The sequence below is a fragment of the Nelumbo nucifera genome, chromosome 2 (genome assembly GCF_055504915.1).
Source record: "Nelumbo nucifera cultivar China Antique chromosome 2, China Antique-T2T, whole genome shotgun sequence".
Taxonomy (NCBI): Eukaryota; Viridiplantae; Streptophyta; class Magnoliopsida; order Proteales; family Nelumbonaceae; genus Nelumbo; species Nelumbo nucifera.
In genome coordinates this window covers 8974341-8997198 of record NC_142650.1, presented here as the reverse complement: position 1 = coordinate 8997198, position 22858 = coordinate 8974341, and the positions used below count along the sequence as shown (strand labels likewise).

At 39.0% G+C, this 22858-nt stretch overlaps 1 protein-coding gene across 4 annotated transcripts; it reads right to left on the bottom strand.

Moving 5' to 3' along the window:
* Nucleotides 1–78: 78 nt before the first annotated feature.
* LOC104594877 (uncharacterized) lies at nt 79–22644 on the bottom strand. 4 transcript variants are annotated; one of them, XM_010255410.3, is made up of 15 exons: nt 22425–22644; nt 21284–21474; nt 21001–21112; nt 20803–20916; nt 7216–7320; nt 6768–6851; nt 6551–6666; nt 6212–6313; nt 5984–6097; nt 5805–5861; nt 5049–5115; nt 4923–4976; nt 4165–4239; nt 1385–1420; nt 79–400 (listed from the first exon to the last, which is right to left on the bottom strand). In XM_010255410.3, exons 2-15 carry the CDS (start codon nt 21301–21303, stop codon nt 308–310), a joined length of 1149 nt encoding a protein of 382 aa, XP_010253712.1. In that variant the 5' UTR covers nt 21304–21474; nt 22425–22644; the 3' UTR covers nt 79–307. The 4 variants fall into 4 exon arrangements, with proteins under 4 accessions (XP_010253712.1, XP_010253713.1, XP_088753321.1 ...); XM_088897194.1 differs by lacking the exon at nt 79–400 and adding an exon at nt 526–561; XM_010255411.3 differs by lacking the exon at nt 21284–21474 and having other exon boundaries at nt 22425–22640.
* Nucleotides 22645–22858: the final 214 nt, after the last annotated feature.

Genomic DNA, 22858 nt, shown 5'->3' with positions numbered 1-22858 from the left:
TCAGACGCTTCCATTTTTTTTTACAACGAAGGGAATAAACAAAAAGAACAGGCAATTAGACCATGCTTTAGAAGTTAGTTTATGGACACAGTGAAATTTTCTTACCTTCCACAAATGTAGATCTCGATTCTCAACAAGAATAGAGAACGTTTACCTTGTTACTGTTACCATGGAAGAAAATTTCAGTTAAAAAATTCAACATCCGATCTGATACTACACCCCCCCCCTCCGGGGTAAAGGTAAAGGAAATTCATTTGGTATTCACAAAAGGTGATAACAAAACAGAGCATTCATAGAGGAACCCAAGTCACCCTGTCCTCATTTGCGCGAGGTATGCTTTGTCTGCATTGGCAAGGCGAGCTTGAAACTCTGCCCACTCGCTTCTGCACCTCTCTCTTACCTGCTTGTAGGAAGTGAAACAGAAGATTCATTTAGAGAAGCTGGCTTAGTTCCATCTGATCTTTTAAGAATAAAAGAGGTGTTCAATTAAGAAATTCTAATCTTTATAGGCACCTCTTTTAAGAATAAAAGAGGTCCACATCAGAGCTTGGCTACAGGCACCTGATAGCACCATTCATTAAGGAGGTTAAAACTCAAAGTAAAATGAAAAAAATGCCCTCTACAGCATTTGTTGCCACAAGAGTGCAATGCCAAAGGAATGAAGAGAGCACCTCAGTTGCTTCATATCTCTTGCAAGGAAGGAAATCAGTACAGGAGTGGGTCCCACATAAAAGATAGACAATGCCAAAAATCAGCACGGCAGACAATCATCTGATTTCTGGCTTATTTTATGGTCAGGTAAACACATGAAAAGTATCTGTTGCCAACTTGCCATCATCAAATCATGTAGATTTTTCCTTAGGCATTGCTCACTTCAGAGTTCAGACCCATTCAGTGGTGAGACTGAATCAAGTGTAAATAAGGGAAACATGAAGGCTGAGTGGACCTCATAACTTTTCCACTCATTGCAACATTGCTAGATTATGTGAGCACAAATGCATCCTGCCTGAGTTTCCACACACACACACACACACAAACAACTAACCACTTTTGAAGATCAATATATAGGGCTGTTAATGGACTCCAAATGTATGGAATACAATTCAACATCCAATCTGATTAGTTTGGATTCTGATAGCCCATTCACATAATTGGATTGGAAGCACCCATCTGATCAAGTTAAGATCCGAATCCAATTAAAATTTCATATTTATATAAATTTATTTTAAAAATTCTTTATTTTAAAGAAATATAAGTGGCTTGGGATTAAATCTAATTATTCTTGGGTGGGCCTGGGCCTGAGCCTGATGTAATGAAAATTCTTCAAATCAGGTATCCAATTTGTAGCCCTAGAAAACATGAATATGAAATGGTCAGAACATACCCCTTCCCATGGCGCTTTCCCATTGAGAGACTGACCCTGCGAGTCCAGAGAAAGTGAACAATTATGAGAAAATTTATAGAAGCAAATTGAATAACAAGAAATACAAGACATGTTGGGGAAGATACACTACAGTTGTAGAATGTCAATGTAAACACAATCCCAGGACAGAAAGAAACTTTCCCCCAAAGTTTTGTGTGATAAAATGGATTGCCAACAACAATAATAACAGACAAATGAGTTCAGCCAAGCAACAGCAATATAATAGCATATACCATAAAAAAAAAAGAACACCAGAATTTTTACAGTAGAAAACCCCAAAAATGGGGAAAAACCATGGGACCTATGGTCCGTAAAAGTCTTCCACTAATTCAGAAATTAATGGGTACAAGAGTCCTCTAGTCGAAACTAGAGGTTTACAATCATCAAGGAAGTAATCCTTGGCTTACAACTACAGCATCAACATCACCAAGTGAAAGGTGGATTTCAACAAAAACAGAGTTCAGATCAGTTTCTGTAAGAATGTAACTGAGAGAAGTAGAGGTAATAGAACAAAGTACATGATGTTCTTGCTTCCTTGAACAGCACCAGAAATTTCATCAAGAACAGGCTTCAGAACACACCGAACTTGGCTTTAGAATGGAGACTGAAAATTTTCCTTTCCTTTCCTTCCTCACAAACTCAAACCCAGAAACTAGGGGTGCAACTTGAGCAGGCCCAGCCCAAGCCCGAAATTTTACACGGGCTGGGTTTGGATTATTGGTCCTCGGGCTGGGCTCGGGGAAGTCAGGCTTTGTTATTTTTCAGGCTGGGCCAGGGCCTAACCCTTAGGTAGCCCAAACCCAGCCCAACTAAGATATATATATATATTTTGCATAGTTACATACATATTTGCATAAATACATATATACCCAAGCTCAAGCCCAACCCGAGTGCATCAAATTGCAGTGCAGGCTGGGCTCAGGTTGGGAAGATCAGGCTTGACCTAGGGCTCGGGCCTTAATCCCAAATTTTAGGGCCGGGCCTGGGTTGACCATAAACCCAACCCAACCCGCCCGACTTGCATCCCTACCAAAAACCCTCGGTTTTTTCTCTTCTCTCCTTCACCTCTCTTCTATGGTGGTAACGAATAGGAGAAAAACAAAAATGTAGAAGCCTTTTTGGCTTTCATTACATGCCTTCCTTTTTAGAGGCATGAGAAAGGTGAGGCTGGACCCACACCCAACAAGACAGGATGAAGATGTAAAATGTATAGATGAAAAGGATCATATATGAGGGACATTATGGACACTTTGAAATGATTGGTCAGTCCTGCTAGAATGACTAGCCCATCAAAAAGCTCATCCTAGATGTGGAAAGGGAAAACAAGCTCAGATCTGCTACCAATGAGATGTTCCCACATCTCTACCCACACGACATGACAACTGTGCATTGGGAATATCTCCCTTGTAGGAACAACTAGTGGGTAGCTGATCCCGAGTCAGGGAAAACAAGGCTGCCGATGTTGCATTTAATGATGTCAGCAGAAGCACAAATTATTGCTCCTCACATTCACAAGTCACCAATAAAGAAAACTAGAACTCAACAAAAGACTCCCTTGAGATGCAAAAATCAAGAATCTTAGGCCCCAAATTGATATCCTTGTCATTACTCTGTTTTTTTTTTTTTTTTGATCAGCAAGAAAATTGGATTATATTAAACTGATAATCTGGTTATTACAAGGGCATGGTGTATGCACCTATAAGGATTCGTTCCAGTCCCATTTCAGAAAAGGAATAACAATGGTGCCCAAAACATCTGTTTCCTATATACCCCTTGCTTTGTTAGAGTGTCAGCCATCCCATTTGCTTTCCTACTGACCCACTTAAAGGTTACATGTTCAGCTTTTGTGTGTTCTCTATTTCCCTAAATTCATGCCTGTATATCCATGGTACAAGTTGCTTGCTTTTGGCCCAAGAAATTATCAGTTTTGAATCTCCCTCTACTTCCAAAGGCTGAAATCTTGATTGTATTGCTATTCTTAACCTTGTAATAATGCCATTAGCTCAGCCTTTAGTGAATCTCCTAACCCCAGAGGTCCTGAGAAGATACACAATACTTTTCCAGTCCAATCCCTAAATACTCCTCCAATATCAGCCATCCCCATGCTTCCCATGGAGCTTCCATCAAAGTTTAGTTTAATTTTATTAGCCGCCAGGGGTAACCACTCCATAAATACCTTTTCCTTTTCTTTGGATAAGGATGCCACTTCAGTCCATGCCCTTAGGACATCATTATCCTTGTCATTACTCATTAGTCATCCATGCCTCCCTCATATAATGTTACATAACCTAGATTATGAGATATTTTCAGAAAGGCAGTGAGATCTCACGAGAGAATGTTCACGTGAACATTTGTAATGTTAGGTTGGGAACTATTTTAATATTCATACCCCAACTTGAACTGTCATATGTCCCAACTGAAACCAACAAACCGGAGAAAAGAAGCTCTTGTTTTGAGGCAAATCATGACTATTAAACAAAACAAGGGTACATTTCTGATTGGTGCTGCCTTATTCTCTGGAAATTATCTAAAACCATTGATAGACATCCATAAGTTACATATAACACATCCATTAGGGCTTCTCTATGGGCAATCATTTAATACATCTAATGGTGCCAAAAATCAGTCCATACAGGTAAGTTCTAACCCTTAAAATCTTTGTACACACACACAGATTACACAATACCCACATCACGCACCACATCAAATATTCCACAAGTTCATAAAAGATGATGCCTCACCTGATTCCCCAAAGAAGGTATGACTTGATGAACAATCCATTGAGAATCAACCACACCAATCTTCTCATGTGCAGGCTGTGCAGATACAACAAAACAAAACATGTAAGGAGTGAATCAGAAGAGGAAGAATTTTCCTGAGTGGTCTAAAAGTATGACTGAATTTAACAGGGCATAAAAGGATGAAATGATAGACAGCTAATTGGACCATTCCTGACTAAAGAGAGAAACATATGTTCATAGAAGGTTACAAGAGGACTAGATCCACATCTACATTTACAAAATTAACTAAATTCAACTCAACTGAACCTGAACCCTAACTATTTGGGGTTAACTATAGGAATTCTGTCCAGCCAATGCCTATCAAGAGCCATGCTTTTTGTCAAATTGTAAGTCATTAATTCATTTTTTACCACTTCAGACCATGTTAACATTTATTAAGTTAATTGAGTTTCTAATCTGGAGTGGAAATCAGTAGTTAGACCAAATTTACACCTCAAAAACTTTAAGACAACTCAGCCCTATAAACGATGAGTAATTTGCATGATCTGCAAACCAGAAAAGAAATTAACAACACAGGTCACTTTCATTTTTACTGCTCATTATATGTGTTTTAAGAAGTTCAGCAAAATTTTAGGTACAAAAAATGATTTATAAAAGATAAATGATATGGAAATATTCACACAGTTGGTGAAATGTGACATGGATAGAAAAAAAAAAGGATAAGAAATAGAGTTGTAAGAAAAATAAAAGTCACTCACCTCCACACATCTTCTTAGTGCAAAGTCCAATCCCCACCCATGTACCAAGTCATTCTACAAGAAAATTATCAAACACATTATTGTTACTGTAGGTGAAACTTTTGTTCATAGAAGTTGAAAGGGTACCTGAATCATATGCCACACACAACGCCAAGCATTCCGTGAAAAAACAGGGGCCATAATCTCCACAAAACTGAAATCAATGAAAAATTATTATTATCAGAACTGAAAAGAAGCATAAATTCAAGGAACATGATCCTGGTATACATCAACTGCACCAAGACATTTTTTCCTTATTTCTTTCTTTCCAAATGTATGGCCAAAATGTATAACTGTTATGTTTTCAGATGCATTTACAACATTTCAACATGTTTCATGTCATTCAGGAAAACTTTACCTTTTTACATAAATAATAATGATTTTACTAATATTGACAGAAGTGTCACTCAAATTTGCATCTACAAGAATCATCCCCTTCTTTCATTCTCACCAAATTGTTTCCATTTTCTTGGTTAAGAATGAACACCACCTTGACCTTTTATATTTGGTGGAAATATTAATCTTATACACATTGTATTAATCAGGCATCAGTCCTGATTTCTTAGGTGTAAATTAAAAAATAGTAAAATCATATTCATGCTTAAAGTGTAGATTAATATTGAAGGAAAAACCAGCAAATATCTTTAAATTGTGTATTTAAGCTTTCCTTTATCATTTGCTCAAATTATGATAAATATCCATGGGCTTTACAATTTTCCCAATGTTTCACAATTTTACAATATCTTGACATAAAATTTCCAAACTTTTAAGAAGCATTCCCCATTCTCCATTTTCATTTGACCCCAATTTCGACCAAAAGTAACTTTCAGAGAGAGAGAGTACGCTGCACATGGGGGCAAATGCGGGTAACTACACCAACCAGGTTTCTCTGTTGTTTCCCTGCAGGTAAACAGGATATTAACACCTTAGTACTGCAGAAGGTATAGCTATGCCTCCAAGTATAGAACAAAAAGAATGGCAGAATAATTACTCAACAAAATACAATAGCTCAGTAATCCTACATGTGAACTTCACTGTCACCTCTCCTTTTAGTCATCTGCCATGTCAGTCCATTATTTGGCTCTAGTCCTGGCTGGGATATTTCTAAGCCATGTTTCTTTACCAGATTAATATACCTAGCTCCATCAACAAAATATTGAACATGGAAACAAAAACACCAAAAAGTGAGGTAAAATGCCAGAGGATTATATATTTTAAGGATCTTTGACTAATGAAAAACATAATATTACTTCTCTGCATTAAAATGCTCAACTCCAAGATCTTCATCCCAGATAAAAATGTAATCATAAGCTGCTACTACATCTGGATGTAAAAATCGTTTTGCATACCACCTACACCAGATAAAGAGAACAAAGTGGGTCAGAAAAAAACTTTTGCAAGGTTATTGCCAAACTACAAAGATGTAGTATGGAATAGATCTGAGAATGCAGACAACATGATATAGATTCTATAGGAAGCAACAACAATTCAAAAAGAACATAAAAATTACAACTTAGGTTCCTAAGTTTTCTAACCAGAAGAAGATAGATAAGAACCTTAAGTATATACAAGACCTAGTAAAAAAGTACCATTTTGTTTGCTTCCTTGCACTAATATGAATTGCACGCTTTGACCACTCAAATTGATCCCATTCACTTGTCCGACCATCATAGTGAAAAAGCAAAATTGTGAAATCCTCAGAAAACTACAATGAAATGTGAAACACAAGCCTAAGTATCCTTAGAAAAGAAACAAAGAAACAATATATTAAAAGAACAAGAATAACAATACAGGTGTGTTTATTACCTTTTTAACTGCTGCATCAATATTATTCCTCTGATCAAAACCAACTGTGAATGTCACCAAGTACTTTGGCTTAGTTTTCAGATCCTGCGGATTTCAATCATCATAAACAGAGAAATCCATCACTTACAAAGTTCACCCATTGACAATAAATGGAAACCTCACAGCTAAGATCTCAACAACTTATATATGTATAAGGAGAAACCTATGCCGCCAGAAAGACATGATATCAGAAGGGCTTTGACCAATCAAAACTCGCCGCTAACTTGATAAATAAACCACCTGATTGGCTACCAGTTTTATGATACCAGTTGATGGCTACAACTTTTTCTGGTATCATGTCTTTCTGGTCATGCAAAGATGCACAAGAAAACTAATGTATGAAAGCATAGATTGTTCAAACAATAGAAAAAAGTGGTAAAAAAGATGATCAACAATAATGTAAATGTACCTCATTTGGATCACCCCATAATCTGCGCAAATAAAAATCTGTTTCAGGCACAACAATACCAGGGGGCAATAACTCTGCACCACGAGGATTTGTTGGAACATATATCTGGTGTAAAAAAGTAATGCAGTGGAACATTAGCAGTGCTGATCAAAACATGGACACATATTCTGGTACTATTTAAAAATATGCAGTGATGCTTTTAATTTCAGCATGATTTCATTTTATTTTGTGAATTTCAGTTTCACAACACTGTTCAAAAACCAAAATAATTATTATACTGTTAAAATTTATTGTGGCTGAAATTGTGGAATCTACAATGAAATTTTAGTGTAACACCAATTTCAGCCAAAATAACTAGAGTTTAATTTCCAAAGCTCATCCACAATATCTTCTAAATTCTATAAAACCAGAAAAATCAAAAACAACTAAAGTGTCATTCTGAATTAAAACAAGTATCAATCTCTGCTAGCCTTCTCAATTCTTCCTTGCCGTAACCTGATTGTCATCATCTCCTTCCTGAAAATTTGCCACAGCCTATGGATACATATTTTAAAGAACAAAAGGAAGGTTGGAATACATGAAAAAACACAACACAAACAGAAACAGAAAGAACAGGAAGTTGTGGAACCTCTGTAATCTATTGTCATCATCTTCTTCCTGAATACTGAATACTTTTTTGGGTCTTTTTGCCACCTCAATGAATAAAATTTATCCTTTTTCAAAGAACTTTTGGTGGATGGTATAGGTACCACTTTGTCAGCCTTTGTGTATTGTGTCCAATAAGGATAAAATAACAAAACCTGGTCATAGTAATTGTCATCCCTTTTTTCCAATTTCTACTCTCAAGACCCCAAATAGCTAGGACCAACATTGGGTAATGCCACTGTGTCTAAGTGGATATAAATTGTTGGATTTGATAGCTAATGTAGCAAATTGAGTAGCAGGTGAAATAGCTTCAGCAACCTTGTAAATCAAGTCATTGGTTGGTCAACCACCATTATGCTTTCAAAAGTGGATCAGGGTTAAGCATTGAATCATCCTTGGACCTAAACTTGGCAGGTTAATGTCCGATAATCAGGATGGTGTTTGGTTCTGTGGCCATTTATTTGAAAATTGGTGTCAGCTCATCGCATAGGCATTTATTCCAAAATGTTATTTCGTAAGACGTTTATTAGATAAACATTTGTCTTGGTTTGTGTGAGAGCCAACTGTTGGGGGGAACACCATTTTTAATGTTTCCCCAACACCCAACCATTTATTTACCGTTCAGCTTATGTGGCACCTTCTTTTTTGAAGCAAAGGTAACTTTTTATTGAAGAAGAAAAAAAAGGAAGTACATGAAAGGATGTACTGAAGCCAAGAGTGGCTTGGCAGGATTACAAAGGCAAACAGCTGTCACTAAACAAGAAATCTCTAGAGACCCCTGATTTTGCTAGGTTATCAGCAACAGAATTTTGCTCCCTAGGAATCCAGACCAACTTCACTTTTTTTTTATCAATGCCAAACCAACTTCACATTCATAGAGCCTAAGATATCCCTTGCTTCAGATAAGAAGTGGGCTAGTCTCCAGGGCCCTCCCTTCTCCTGTAACAAAGCTATAATATTGCAGAATCCCCTTTAACGGTTAAAGTGGATAAACCTAGCCGTTTGGCAAGGCAAATCCCTGTGAGTGCAGCCAATACCTCTGCCTTTGTGCCATCTGCCCTCCCAATCGGACCACTGTAAGCCCAACAAATATTCCCCCTTTCCCCTCGGATTACACCTCCGATTCCTGCTTGACCTGTGGATCCTTGGGCACTACCATCAAAGTTTAGAGTCATTTCTCCTTCTTCTCTAAGAGCCTGTCTCATGGTCCACTCAGATCTTGGAGAGGAGTGTAGAATTTTTGGAAGGTTGCTCTGGAGATCATTTAGGGAGAGACCTTTGAACACTTCAGAGTTGATCAACATTTCTAGCTTTATTTTCAAAGGTTCTATTGTTCCTTTCTTCCCAAATGCCCCACAAGACTGCATGGGTCAGGTCACTGTAATCCGGTAAAATCTTCCTCTTTTTCCTAGCCCTCTGCCTTCCATTGCCACAAGAAGTCCACCACCCTCTCCGGGAACACCCAGCTGTAACCAACTAGGTTTAGGAAGAAGTACCAAATCTTTCTAGAGACCGGGCAGTGGAGAAGGATGTGATCAGTTGTCTCCCCATCACCAAGACAAAGAGGACAAACATGAGGGGAGATGCATAATCTGCCTTTAAACTTATTCTGAAGCAACTCACAGGTGTTTATTCTCTTTAAACAAGCTTACCATAAAAAGAAAGAGACTATACAGGGGATGTGTGATCTCCAGACTTTCTTAGCTGGAAAGGGAGGCCTCTGATCTTTTGACACTAGAGCCTTGAAAAAGGAATTAGTGGAGAACTTGCCAGCAGGATTAAGTTTCCAGATTCTCTGGTCAGGGGTAGCAAGAGAGTTTAGCAAATTAGCTATATCCACAATTTCCATTTCTCTTAAAGGCCTTCTGAAATTTAGGTTCCAAGTTGTTCCCGAGGGTGAGGGGTTGAGGCTAGAGGCTACCGTGGCTTCTTTGGATTGGGACAGTTTAAAGATTCTAGGATAGGAGTTAGCAAGGGTGTCCTCTCCCCACCACAAATCAGTCCAAAATTTTATTCTATTTCCGGTTTTTTTTTATAAATGAATTTGATTCTATTTCCGTTCCCCACCTAATATCTAACAGAATCAAAAAAAGAGGTCATAGATAGAAGTAATACATTTCCAAGGGTTAGAGGCTTTGACCCAGTTCAAGTGGACCTTGCTATCCCAACCGTTGGCATATCTCCTGTACTTGCTCTTGATGATTTTTGTCCACAACGCTTCCATCTCCAAGGGATACCTCCAAAGCCATTTTCCAAGGGCCAAGTTCCTTTCTGATATGACCTAGTCCCAAACCACTAACTTCCTTTGGCTTGCAAACCCGATTCCAGCCTACTAGATGACATTTGTTTTCACCACTCCCTTCCCATAGGAAATCCCATTGTAGTTTTTCAATCTTGCTTTTTACTTTGCCTAGGATTCAGAAAACCGACAAAAAGTAGATTGGCAGGTTGGCAAGGGAAATCTTAATTAGTGTAAGTCTTCCACCTTTTGAAAGAAAGCTTTTCTGCCACATGGCCAATCTTTTCTCACATTTTTCCACTACCAGGTCCCAAAAACTTTGACTTCTCAGGTTCCCACCAAGAGGCATTACCAAATAGGCAATGGGAAGCCTCTCTAACTTACACCCCAACATCTCCTTAAACCTATCCAATACAGGGTCACCAACATTTAGGCCCACAATGCTGCTTTTAGAGTAATTAATTCTGAGCCCAGTCACCATCTCAAAACTAGTTAACACTCTTTTTAAGTTGGAAATGTTCTCCCAATCCACCTCCAAGAAAAGTATGATGTCATCTGCAAACATCAAGTGAGAAACTGGGACTGCCTCCCTACCTATCTCGAATCCTTTCAGCAAATTTAACTCCCTCGCTTCTTGAATCAAGTAACTAAGTACATCCACCACCAAAGTGAAGAGTAGTGGGGAGAGAGGGCACCCTTGTCTCAAGCCCCTATTTGCATTAAAGTATCCAGTAGGTTCACCATTAATCAGGACTGAAAACCAAGCAGAGCTTATGCACCCTTTTATCCATCTCATCCACCTTCTACTGAAACCTCTCAGACTTAGAATCTCTAACAAGCAATCCCAATCCACTTTGTCATAGGCCTTTTCAAGGTCCAACTTGATTACCACCCCTGGCTTGCCACTTTGTCTTTTTTCTTCTACACATTCATTGGCCACTAGAATGCTGTCAATAATCTGTCTTTCTTGCACAAAAGCGAATTGGTTGTTTAAAATTAGATCATTCAGCACCTCCTTGGCTCCTTTAGCCTTGTCGTCAACACTTTCGCTACTATTTTGTATAAGCTTCCCACCAAATTGATAGGTCTGAAATCCTTAGCTTCTAAGGATCCCTCTTTCTTTGGCACTAGGGTGATGAATGTTGAGTTGTTTTCGTTGTTCACAATGGCTGATAGATAGAAATATGCAAACACCTCCACTAGATCAGACTTGATTGTGTCCCAGCATAGTTGGTAGAAAAGAATAGGGAACCCATTTGGTCTAGGAGCTCTATCACCGTCCATCTTAAATATTGCTTCTTTAATCTCTTGTTCTTCAAAAGTTCTTTCTAGCCACACCCTTTTGTCTTCAAACAATCTTGGGCCCTCACAACTGTTCAGAGGATTCTGCTAGTACCATCCTTTGAGTAGAGCCCTTTGAAATACTGCACGATGACTTCTGAAATTTCTCCCTTGTCTTCTAACTCTCTCTACCCCACCCTCAATTTTAAGATGCAATTCTTCTTTCTTTTCCCTGAAGCGTAACTATGAAAGAACTTTGAATTGTTATCTCCCTCCTTCAGCCATCTCACTCAAGACCTTTGTCTCCAATAGATTTCCTCCCATAATATAATTTTCTCCCACTCCCTTCTAATAATTTCTCTTCGGCTTCTACCCTCTACACCCAAATTCCTCGTTTGCTCTCTCTGGTCCAGATCATCAATCTCTTGAATTAGCTTATTCTTATCTTCCACATGTAGAGAACACTGATGTGGACCCCAAGTAGTCGATCAAGACTACAATCAGTCTTGAATCCAAAAGTAAAAAGGATTTCAGATGGAGAAAAGAAGAAGAAAAGGAGAAAAGAGGGAGAAGCAGAAGTACACAAGGGTTTTAGAAAAGGAAAGAGAGGGACGGATTGATTAATCTGCCGACCCATTCTTAATATTTATATGTTTACTAATTGTAGAAAAAGGTAGAATTGCCCTTGATGCTTACATGGAAAATAAACTAATAATAAGGTTGAAATAAACAACAAAACTGAAATAACTACCAACTAACACTGACATAACTAACAAAGAATACATGTTGTGTTGTCATACGAACACAGTGGGGACCACAGTCGTGGGGTCCACATCAGCATTCTCTACACTCCCCCTCAAGTTGGGAATAGATATTTGTCATTCCCAACTTGCATAGGTCTGCCTCTAACTTCTTCCTTGGAACGGCCTTGGTGAGAAGATCTGCGAGCTACATGCTGGAGGTGATATACGGGAGACACACTTCTTGAGATGAAACCCTTTCTCTGACAAAATGTCGATCAACTTCGATATGCTTAGTTATGTCATGTTGTACCGGATTGTGAGCTATATTAATAGCAGCCTGATTATCACAATACAGCATCAAGGGCTTCTCATAATCATACCCAACTCTTCAAATAATGACTTCAGCCATAGGATTTCAGCCACACCATTAGCCATTGATCTATATTCAGCTTCAGCACTAGAGCGAGAAACAACACTTTGTTTCTTACTCCTCCAAGAGACAAGGTTACCTCCTACAAAGGCACAATATCCAGAGGTAGACCTCTTGTCATCAGCACTTCCGGCCCAATCAGCAACTGTATAGACCTCTATCTTCATGTGATCATTATTCTTGAATAATATACCTCTACCTGGACATCTCTTCAAGCATGCTAATATTCTCCCAACTGCAAGAAGATGAGTAGTTCTAGGAGAATGCATGTATTGACTGATAATGCTGACTGCATAACTGATGTCTAGTCGTGTGAGACAAAGATATAGGAGTTTTCCAACCAACCATTGGAACATAGCTTTGTCTTCAAGAGGCTTTGCACTGATCTTGTGATTCTATTCAATGGGTGTATCTACAGGCTTGACACCCAACTTTCCAGTTTCTGCTAACAGATCTAGAACATACTCCCTTTGAGAAAATAAAGATCCCATGTTTAGATCTAGTAACCTCAATACCCAAGAAGTACCGTAGTGCACCCAGATCTTTCACCTCAAACTCTTGATGGAGTTGTTTGAGGGACTCAATCTCACTATTATCATTCCCTGTCACCACAATATCATCCACATATACAGCAAGCAAGGTTAAAGAAGAGCCCACTCTTTTAACGAACAATGTATGGTCTGACTGGGCCTGTACATAACCGAATTTTCCAAGGGCTTGTCTAAATCTATCAAGCCAAGCTCTGGGGGACTGTTTTAGTCCATACAAGGCTTTATTCAGCCGGCAAACCTTTCTTACCTGTCTCTGCATCATAAAATCCAAGGGGTAATTGCATGTAGACTTCTTCCTGTAAGTCTCCATTTAGAAAGGCATTTTTAACATCCATCTGGAACAGAGGCCAAGAATAACTCGTTGCAAGGGCTAACAGAACTCGAATAGTGGTCATCTTTGCCACTGGAGCAAAAGTCTCCAAGTAGTCTATACCATAAGTCTGAGTAAATCCTTTTGCAACTAACCGGGCTTTATACCTTTCAATGGAACCATCAGCATTATGTTTCATGGTAATACCCATCTACATCCAACCGGTTTCTTTCCTTTGGGTTGGTCAACTATCTCCCAAGTATTATTCTTCAAAAGGGCATCCATTTCAACCTTCATTGCATCTTTCCACTCAGGAACTGACAAGGCTTCTTGCACTGTTCTGGGGATAGGAATATCAACAATGGAAGTGAGAAAGGACCTGTAAGAGGGAGATAGGAGATCATAGGACAGAAACTGGGAAATGCAGTGAGCTGTGGATGTGGTGCAACGCCGTTTCCCTTTACGAACCGCGATAGGGAGGTCAAGGTCATCCGAAGAAAGTAAAGTAGCAACAGTAAAAGGTATCTCAGTGGGACCTGGATCTGATAAGGGGCCTGTAGTACCTGGATCTGGATCCGCAGAAGGAACTGGGGCTGGCATGGACTGCTGATAACTGAAATCAACCTGCCTCCACCGCCTCTGACAACCCTCACCATTACAGCCCTCATCACTCAATGGAATGGGTAAAGGAACTTCAGATGAGTTAACCCCACTCTCACTGCTCTCCCCCTAAGGAAAAAAACCCCCATTCTCACTACTCTCCCCCTGAGGAGAAACCCTAGGGTAATAGGGTACCTCCTCAAAGAAAGTAACATCCATCGAGACAAATCTCCTGCCGGAAGTAGGTTCATAGCAGCAATAACCCTTTTGAGTTTGTGCATAACCGAGAAAAATGCATTTGGAGGCCTTAGGGTCAAATTTGGAACGATGAAGTCCAAGAATCTGAACAAAGCAAGTGCATCTGGGTATAGAAGGGTAAACGGAGGCTTCATGTCAAGAACCCGTGAAGGAACCCGATTAATGAGATACATTATTGTGAGAATAGCATCGCCCCAGAAACGGATAGGCACATTTGAGGTAAACATAATGCTTCTAGCCACCTCCAAAATGTGCCAATTCTTCCTCTCGGCAACCCCATTCTGCTGTGGTGTATAAGGACAAGTGCTCTGGTGAATAATCCCATGATCAAGTAGATAAGAGGCCAATAGCTTGGTAAAGTATTATTTCGCATTATCAGATCTGAGGATTTTGATTTTAACCCCGAACTGGGTTAAAATCATCTGATGAAAGGTCCGGGTCAGAGCAAGAACTTCATCTCGAGAACGCATAAGGTAAACCCAAGAAAAACGGGTATAGTCATCAACAAACAACAAGAAATATCTGTACCCCCCCATAGAAGGGATGTGATACGGGCCCCAAACATCGGTGTGTACAACATAAAAAGAATTACTACTTTTATTACTCAATGAATAAGATGTTCTACAATGCTTTGCAAGCTCACAACTCTCACATCTCAAATTTGATGTCTGAGCATACTCAAACAAATTAGGAAACAAACTCTTCAAAGATCGAAATGATAAATGACCTAACCGATTATGCCAAAGCATAACCGGACTAACAGACTGAGAAACAAAAGACTTCTTATCTTCACGATCTTTCCAATGAGAACTCTCCCCAAGCAGGTAGATCCCATTCGTCTCACGGCCAGTCCCAATCACCTTCCTTGTCTCCAAGTTCTGAAAAACACATCGGTCAGGGAAGAAGGTTACTGAACAGTTCTGATGTTTTGTAATACTACTGACTGAAAGCAAATTAGTATCAAGCTTAAGGACATGCAAAACTGAGGATAAGGAAATGGTATTAGACAACTTGATGTCTCCCTTGCCAGAAATGGGAACAAGGGAACCATCAGCAATGGACACTTTATCTCCACCAGAAGATAAATGATAGGTAGTGAACGGTGATGGCAAGCTAGTCATATGGTCAGATGCACCTGAGTCTATTACCCAACAATGTTCAGTGTTACCTGGAGCTGAAGCATGGTAAGCTGAGGCCCGAGTACCTGAATGAGCAAAGGCTGATGATGACTGAGATGACTGAGCTGAATTCCCAACCTCCTTTTCCAACTATATTAGGGCAGCCCGAACAACAGCTAAGGTGTCTAGGGGCATGCCTTTTGTGCCTGATGAGGATGCAGAACTGGTATTAACAGCCATATGAGCATTACCCCTTTTGTTCCTCAGTTTTGCTGGGACTAGATGAGGGTGCAGCTTCCAACATGTGTCTTTAGTATGCTTGGGTTTCTTGCAATGTTCACACACTAGATCCCGCTTATCTTCCTTCTTCATATCCCTTTCTGTATCACCCCCAAACTTAGGTTTAACTGCTACCGGGGCTGGTGGGAAGGGTTGATGCCGCATCATAACCTTTCTCCTAGTCTCTTCACTATGCACCAAGGAGTAGGGTTGAGACAAGGTCACACTGTCCCTTGTTAGTATCTGCTGTCTCACAATATCATAATCAGAACTCAAACCAACTAGGAATTCAAACACCCTATTAGTCTCAACTTGCTTTCTATGAGTCTGTGCATCCTTCTGACTTTCCCACTCAAGTGTTTCCAGATGGTCAATTTCATGCCACAGAGATTTCAAAGTAGAGAAGTAAACGGAGACCGGTTTCTCTCCTTGCTTGAGGTTATTAACCTCACACTTCAATTCATAGGCTCTATCAACATTAAGGGGTTGGGAGTAGGTCTCTTTCATGACCTCCCAGATTTCCTTGGCTGTTTTTGCCCACAAATAGTTTCGGTTGATATGTGACTACATAGAGTTGCACAACCATGTCATAACCAAGTAGTTCTCCTGAACCCACTTGGTATACAGTTGGTCCTCCTTGGATGGTTCTTTCACATCTCTCAATAGGTAGCTAAGTTTTCTTCTTCCCCCAATAGCCATCATGGCCGATTGGGCCCATTCTAAGTAGTTGGAGCCATCAAACCTCACAGTTGTAATCTGAAATGCAGTCTCAGACATATTACCAGAATTGCTAGTCCCAAAAACACCTTCCCCTTGATTCTTGAACTCCATTCTTGGTTAAGAATTAGCAATCAAAAGCCGTTAAAGCTACTGTAATAGAACAACTGATCACAGCCAGATCTGATCTGAAACTAATCGACAGTTCTGAATTTAAACAGTCCAATTCTTGATAAAGGTTCTCACCCCAAAAACAGGCTTTGAAGCCAAAACAAGTCTAGAACTCACTTAGAAAACAATCTGGAATGCTGAAACAGATTTAGGGTTTGATCGTAGGGTTAAGGAAATCTTTGTGAGAACAAAACAGTGCTCAGCCGCACCTTCCAAATAGGTCCACAGTCAAGTCTGGTCGTAGGGTTAAGGACAAACCCTAGAAAAAGCCAGAGAACTCTGATCACCTCTGAGAAAATAAAGGAGAGCTCAGCCGCTCCTCCTAGATAAGTCCAACCTATCTTTGACTGATGACGGTCTCAAGAAAAGATAAAAACTTACCCAGAAAACTCTAATCGCCACCTTCAATCTTGGCCTAAACCCTAATATTGATCCTTTTGACCTTCTCTGGTTCTTCCTGATTACCAAAACACTCTCCAAGCCTCTACAAGCCTTTGGACAGCTGCTAAACCTTTCTGGTAACCTCCAAGAATCAGCCAACGAACAGTTCTTTCTAAGCTTCCAGCCCTAGGCAATTCTCATGTGGTCGGCTGGACTAGACACACATGAGAAACCCTAGATTGGCTCTGATACCAAGTAGTCGATCAAGACTACAATCAGTCTTGAATCCAAAAGTAAAAAGGGTTTCAGATGGAGAAAAGAAGAAGAAGAAGAAAAGGAGAAAAGAGGGAGAAGCAGAAGTACACATGGGTTTTAGAAAAGGAAAGAGAGGGACGGATTGATTAATCTACCGACCCACTCTTAATATTTATATGTTTATTGTAGAAAAAGGCAGAATTGCCATTAATGCTTACATGGCAAATAAACTAATAATAAGGCTGAAATAAACAACAAAACTGAAATAACTACCAACTAACACTGACATAACTAACAAAGAATACATGTTCTGCTGTCATACGAACACAGTGGGGACCACAATTGTGGGGTCCACATCAGTGTTCTCTACACCACAAAACTTTTAAACTCCTCTTAACCCCAAGCTTTTAGCTTCCTCTTCAGGTATTTTAGCCTCTGCTGAAAGCAGAACCCTGCCCAACCCTCCACTTTGCACTCCTCCCACCAGGAAGCTATTTTTTGTTGAAAGTCCTTATGCACAGTCCATACCTTCCCCAACCTAAAAGGCGCCCTTCCCTTCCTAAAGACTTCATTCTGGAGCACTACCGACCAATGAACAGAGATCCAACAAGGCTTAATCTGCAAACAATTGGGAAAGTGTTCCTCCCAATCATTAGTCATGAGGAACCTATCCAATCTGCTACTTATCGCGCATTCCCTCATGTTTGACCAAGTAAAGGAGCCGTTGTTGAGGGGGGGATCTCTAAGGTTGTGCCTAGCAATGAACTCAGAGAAGTCCTTCATACTTCTTGTTACTCTCCTACTATTTGAGCTCTCATTGCAGAATCTTGTGACATTGAAATCACCACCAACACACCAGGCAAGGTCATCAAACTCATGCAAGGATCCAATTCCTCCCATAACCTCCCTCTCTGAGAAGGAGAATTTGGCCCGTACACTCCAGTCATGATCTAGTTGAATCCATCAAAAGTATTTGTGAAAAGGACTGAGACAGTAAACTCTCCTTTGTCCACTTCTATTCCAGTAATCACCTCTTCTTTCCACATAATTAGAACCCCTCCTGTTGTTCCCGTTGCAGGGAGATCTACCCATTTTCTTCCTCTAATTCCCCAAATTGCTTTAATCAAATTTCTGTTTATTACTTTTTTCTTTGTTTCTTGTAAGATCACTATGTCTGGGTCTTCTCTCCTTAGAGTATCTTTCACCAAACTTCTCTTCAAATTCCCTCCAAGCCCCCTTACATTCCAACCTAAGATCTTCATGATTTGCCTACACCTTCCTTTCCCTTAACTAACCTTCTATCAGTGCTGTTTACAGGCCCAGTTCCTTGGTCAACAAAGCCCCATTGAAGTCTCTTGAGCTCTCTATTTGTCCCTTTCTTTACCCCAACTTCCAACTTTTTCCCCTTGCTGCTTCCTTTTATCCCTATCTGCTGCTTAGTACCTTCCCCATTTTTCTCTTAATCGGCAATATTCAGGCAAGTCTTCAATGCCAGAGCTTGTTTTGTAGGAACTGGCCAAAGGTTGGGATAGAAGCCTAGCTGTCAAACAACAGTAATAAATGTTTATTCTTGTTTTTCAAGACAAAACCCGTACAAACTTCAATAAATGGCCACAGTACCAAACAACATCCAGGTTTGTTGATCACATATTAAACATTTAGATATAATACTGCCTAATCAACAAAAGAATGCTTATATATATACATATATATATATATATTGTAGAGAACACTGATGTGGGCCCCAAGCTGTGGTCCCACTCTTTCCATAGGGCAGAATGTTCCTAGTCATCCTAGGGTTAGCTGCTGTTATTCTAGTTGTTATTTATTTTTCAGTTTTATATTATTATGTGTTATGTAAATACCAAGGGCAGATGTGTCCTTTCATGTAACTAGCATAACCTATAAATATTAAATAGAAATGGCGGCAGCAGAATAATTTAGATTCTGTCCTTCCTTTCAAGTTTGTGTTCTACTGCTCTCTCTCTTCTCTCTCTCCTCTTTCCTCTACACTTTCTCTTCTTTTCGAACCTGAAATTTCTTAGTGTTCAAGACTGATAGCAGTCTTGAACAACTACATATATATATATATATGTTAGGTTTATACCCTTTTTATCGTTTTCTTCACTCTTTGACCGCTTTTTTTTCATTTTTTTGTTCCACTTTTTTTACTCAATAATTTGATGGTTAAACTGTTGAATTGAACTATCAGCCCAAATAATGCAGCATATAACTCCAGGTACAAGAAAAATCAATCTATACAGAAGCCCAGCCAAGAATAGGGGTGCCAACTGGAAAGCAAAACTGACAGGCCCCTAGAACATAAATCTGAAAGCTAGGGCTGTCAACAGAGTTCAAAAGTACAAAACCCAATCTGAGATCTAACCCAAGTATTTCAGGTTCGGATGATCCATTTACATAAAATGGTCGGAAATGGATCTTAAAAACAGCATACAATTAATAATCAGAGTGGATGTAGATCCAATCCTATTATAAATTTATGATCAATAAATCCATAATTTTGTATTCATATAAATTTTTTATGTTTTTCTAAATCAAAGATGGTTTATTTATTTTTTAATTTATTTCAAAGATGGGTGAATAAATATGAAAATCCAATAGGACCTGAATCCAATATGAGACCCTCTAGATGTGATCAGATTCTGGATTTTATGTTTTTAATAACCAGATTGGACTCAGATGTCACTGGATCCAATCTGAACCCAACCCAATTATGGCCCTACTGATATATACCCTGATTGATTAGAATGTTGCATTCACCCTAAAGAAGAAAAGGTAACATGAAAAATAAGTCCACACCATTATAGCTCTCCCTTTTGGAGGACATGGACAGGTTTTAGGGAAAGGCGTACTTCAATTATTTTCTTGGTGGGAGAAGCACCAATATAATTATAGTGGCCTAAGTTTCTTTGGAACAAGACCTACAATGTCTTAATCACCTCTCCTTCTGTAATTTAACTTTCTAAACTGGTGCAGTGGTGCATGAATACCTTACATTAATTTGATCTATCCATGTGGTGTGAAGCAACTACTTTTCTCCAGGTCTTTGAAATAGGTGCAAAATTGCAGTATGGTTGTATAGCTCAAATCATCACAAAAGACATGGTAACTGGTGTATCATAAGTTAAACTGATAAATGTAATGTAGCAATTCTAGATCCGTGATAGATAAGCAGGAATGACAAGTTTGAAATATTAAAAGTAAACTGCACAAAGTAATTCATTTAAAAGTCCCAAATTCCAAATATGGAACAAAATATTTCCATTATGACTTTAAAAATGGAAAAGAATTAAGGAAAACCTGCCCTCTTGGAGAAATGGTAGCCATGACAATTTGTTTAAGAGATTCTATCTTGCAATTCAGTAATTTACAAATTAATTATACGATAGCAAATGAGTATTGACAACACTTCCCACCATAACCATTATATCTTGAAATCATAGTTTCCAGGACTACTGAAACAAAAGTAGTTTTTTTGATAAGTTAGTGAAAAAAAGTAGTTAACCATTTAAGGTCATCATAATCATGTGAAAATCGAAATAATAACATATCTAATTAAAAGTAAGTAAATGGTAAAAGAATGAGCACCTTAGGAGTATCAGAATGGTTTGTTCCACCAAGATCAGACCTAGAAAATCTACCAGATCTCTCATTAATAAGGGCCACGTCAATGGATGATAGAAGGCCAGAATGTAAGTTTAGCTGCGATATTCCATAGCAAGAAAAAGATATTATAAAGGTTCCATGTATCATAAATATGTAATGAAGATGCTTATCTCAATATACCTTCGTAACCAAATCAGAAGGAAATGAAACACCAACAAAAAATCCAAAGACAGCTCCCATAACAGTTATGGTAATAAGTCTGGCACTGTCGTTTGATTTTTTAAGAACCCCACTGCAAAGCAAAAGGAATAACCAATTACTCTATTCTGAAGGGTATCGTTATGAGCAGAAAACTTAAAAGTATCTACAGGGTACTAGAAAAGCAGACCCAAAGATATTCTGTAGCAGGTTAAAACTAGAAAAGAAAAGGGATTTCTAATTAAAGTCTGTAACCCATACACACCTTCGGTGGATGGTCCCCATATTGGTTGTCACTAAACTCACAAGTCACACCAACGGTATTGACAGAAGAGTAGAATATTGTGCCAGACTCAAGAACAAAATTTGAATCAAACGTAGCATTCTTGAACAATGAATACTGCGCTCTTTCTAGAAATTGCAATAATCTTCGATAGATTGAAACCACGGCAAGTCCTGATTAAAGCGGAGAGAAGTCAGAGCTCTAAAGTAACCACATAAATAGCTATTTTGGGTAGAATTGTATATGGTAGAAAGAACTTTGAACTCCCTCACCACCACACTCAACCGTCTTTTGGAAAGTTTATAAACCGAAAATGAACTATTTTTCTCAACACAAGAATTCTCTTAAGTGTTAATAGCGTACAATAAATAGCTATATTGTCCATTGTATGTTAGGGGATATTACTTAGTATAAAGGCATCTCGAGCTGTCAAGTGAAAACGTGGCTTCGAGTCCCCTATCCAATCCACTCCTTCCAAGACCCCAGATGGCCGGGACCAACATTAGGTCAGGTTTTTTGTTTCAATAGTCATTTTGTTCAAGTATAAGCAATACAATGTCTGGAATCAGAATTGCAAATAAAAACCCCGTAGACGACATAGATATCAGCAAGTTATATACAGTTCAATTCCTGGATTTGCATCAAACATAAGTAAAGGGCTTCTCCTGACAGCGGTATTTTTACGCAATGAAGAATAACATCCAGAGACACGACTTTAGCGAAAAAAAAGAAATCCAGAGGCATTCCAAGTGGACTGATCAAGGATATCGCCAATTATGAACACCAAACACAGGCTATGAATGGTTAAAACATAAATTGAATGAATCAGATCAGAATACAACTGAAAGAAAGAATTCTGGTAAGTGGAAAAGATTACTACATCAATAAGGAAATCGTAATCGGCGAAAGTCGAAAAATAAGAGTAATAGAAAATGGCCCTTCTCAGTAAACCCTAGAACATCAAGAAAATCTTGTTAAAAACAAATCGGATTTCATATTCACAGGTGGATCTTCTGGGAATCGCTGATCGAATAACAAACTACTAAAATTAAAACTATGAATATACGAACAGTGGATAAAAATCTGGGACGAAATTTGGAGAAATTATGGTTAGGGAGCTTACGAGTTTCATGGATTGTTTGACAGGAAAACAGAATCGTTGAGCAGAATGACGACTTATTTCTTTCTCCTTCTTCTTGAAATGGGATTATGGGTTCAGTAATATATTAGAAAAAGAGCGGAAATTAGAAAAGAACAGATGCTACCAATATGCCCTTAACTCAAATTCAAATGTCCAATTTGGTGACTCTGCCGGAAGTTGCCATCAACCATCAAATCCAAATGCTCCCGAGTCCCATCACTTGCAGTTTTCTGTCTCCCGAGTCCCATCACTTGCAGCCCTGGTGGCAACCACTGTACTACACGTGTCGCAATTGCATTTCGCCCTTGTTTTTTTAAAGAGACAAATAAATAAATAGACGGGTTAATTCCTGAATACTCCCTCAAGTTTCTGACCGTTGCTGAAAATTCCTCTGAATTTTCATCATTATAATTATC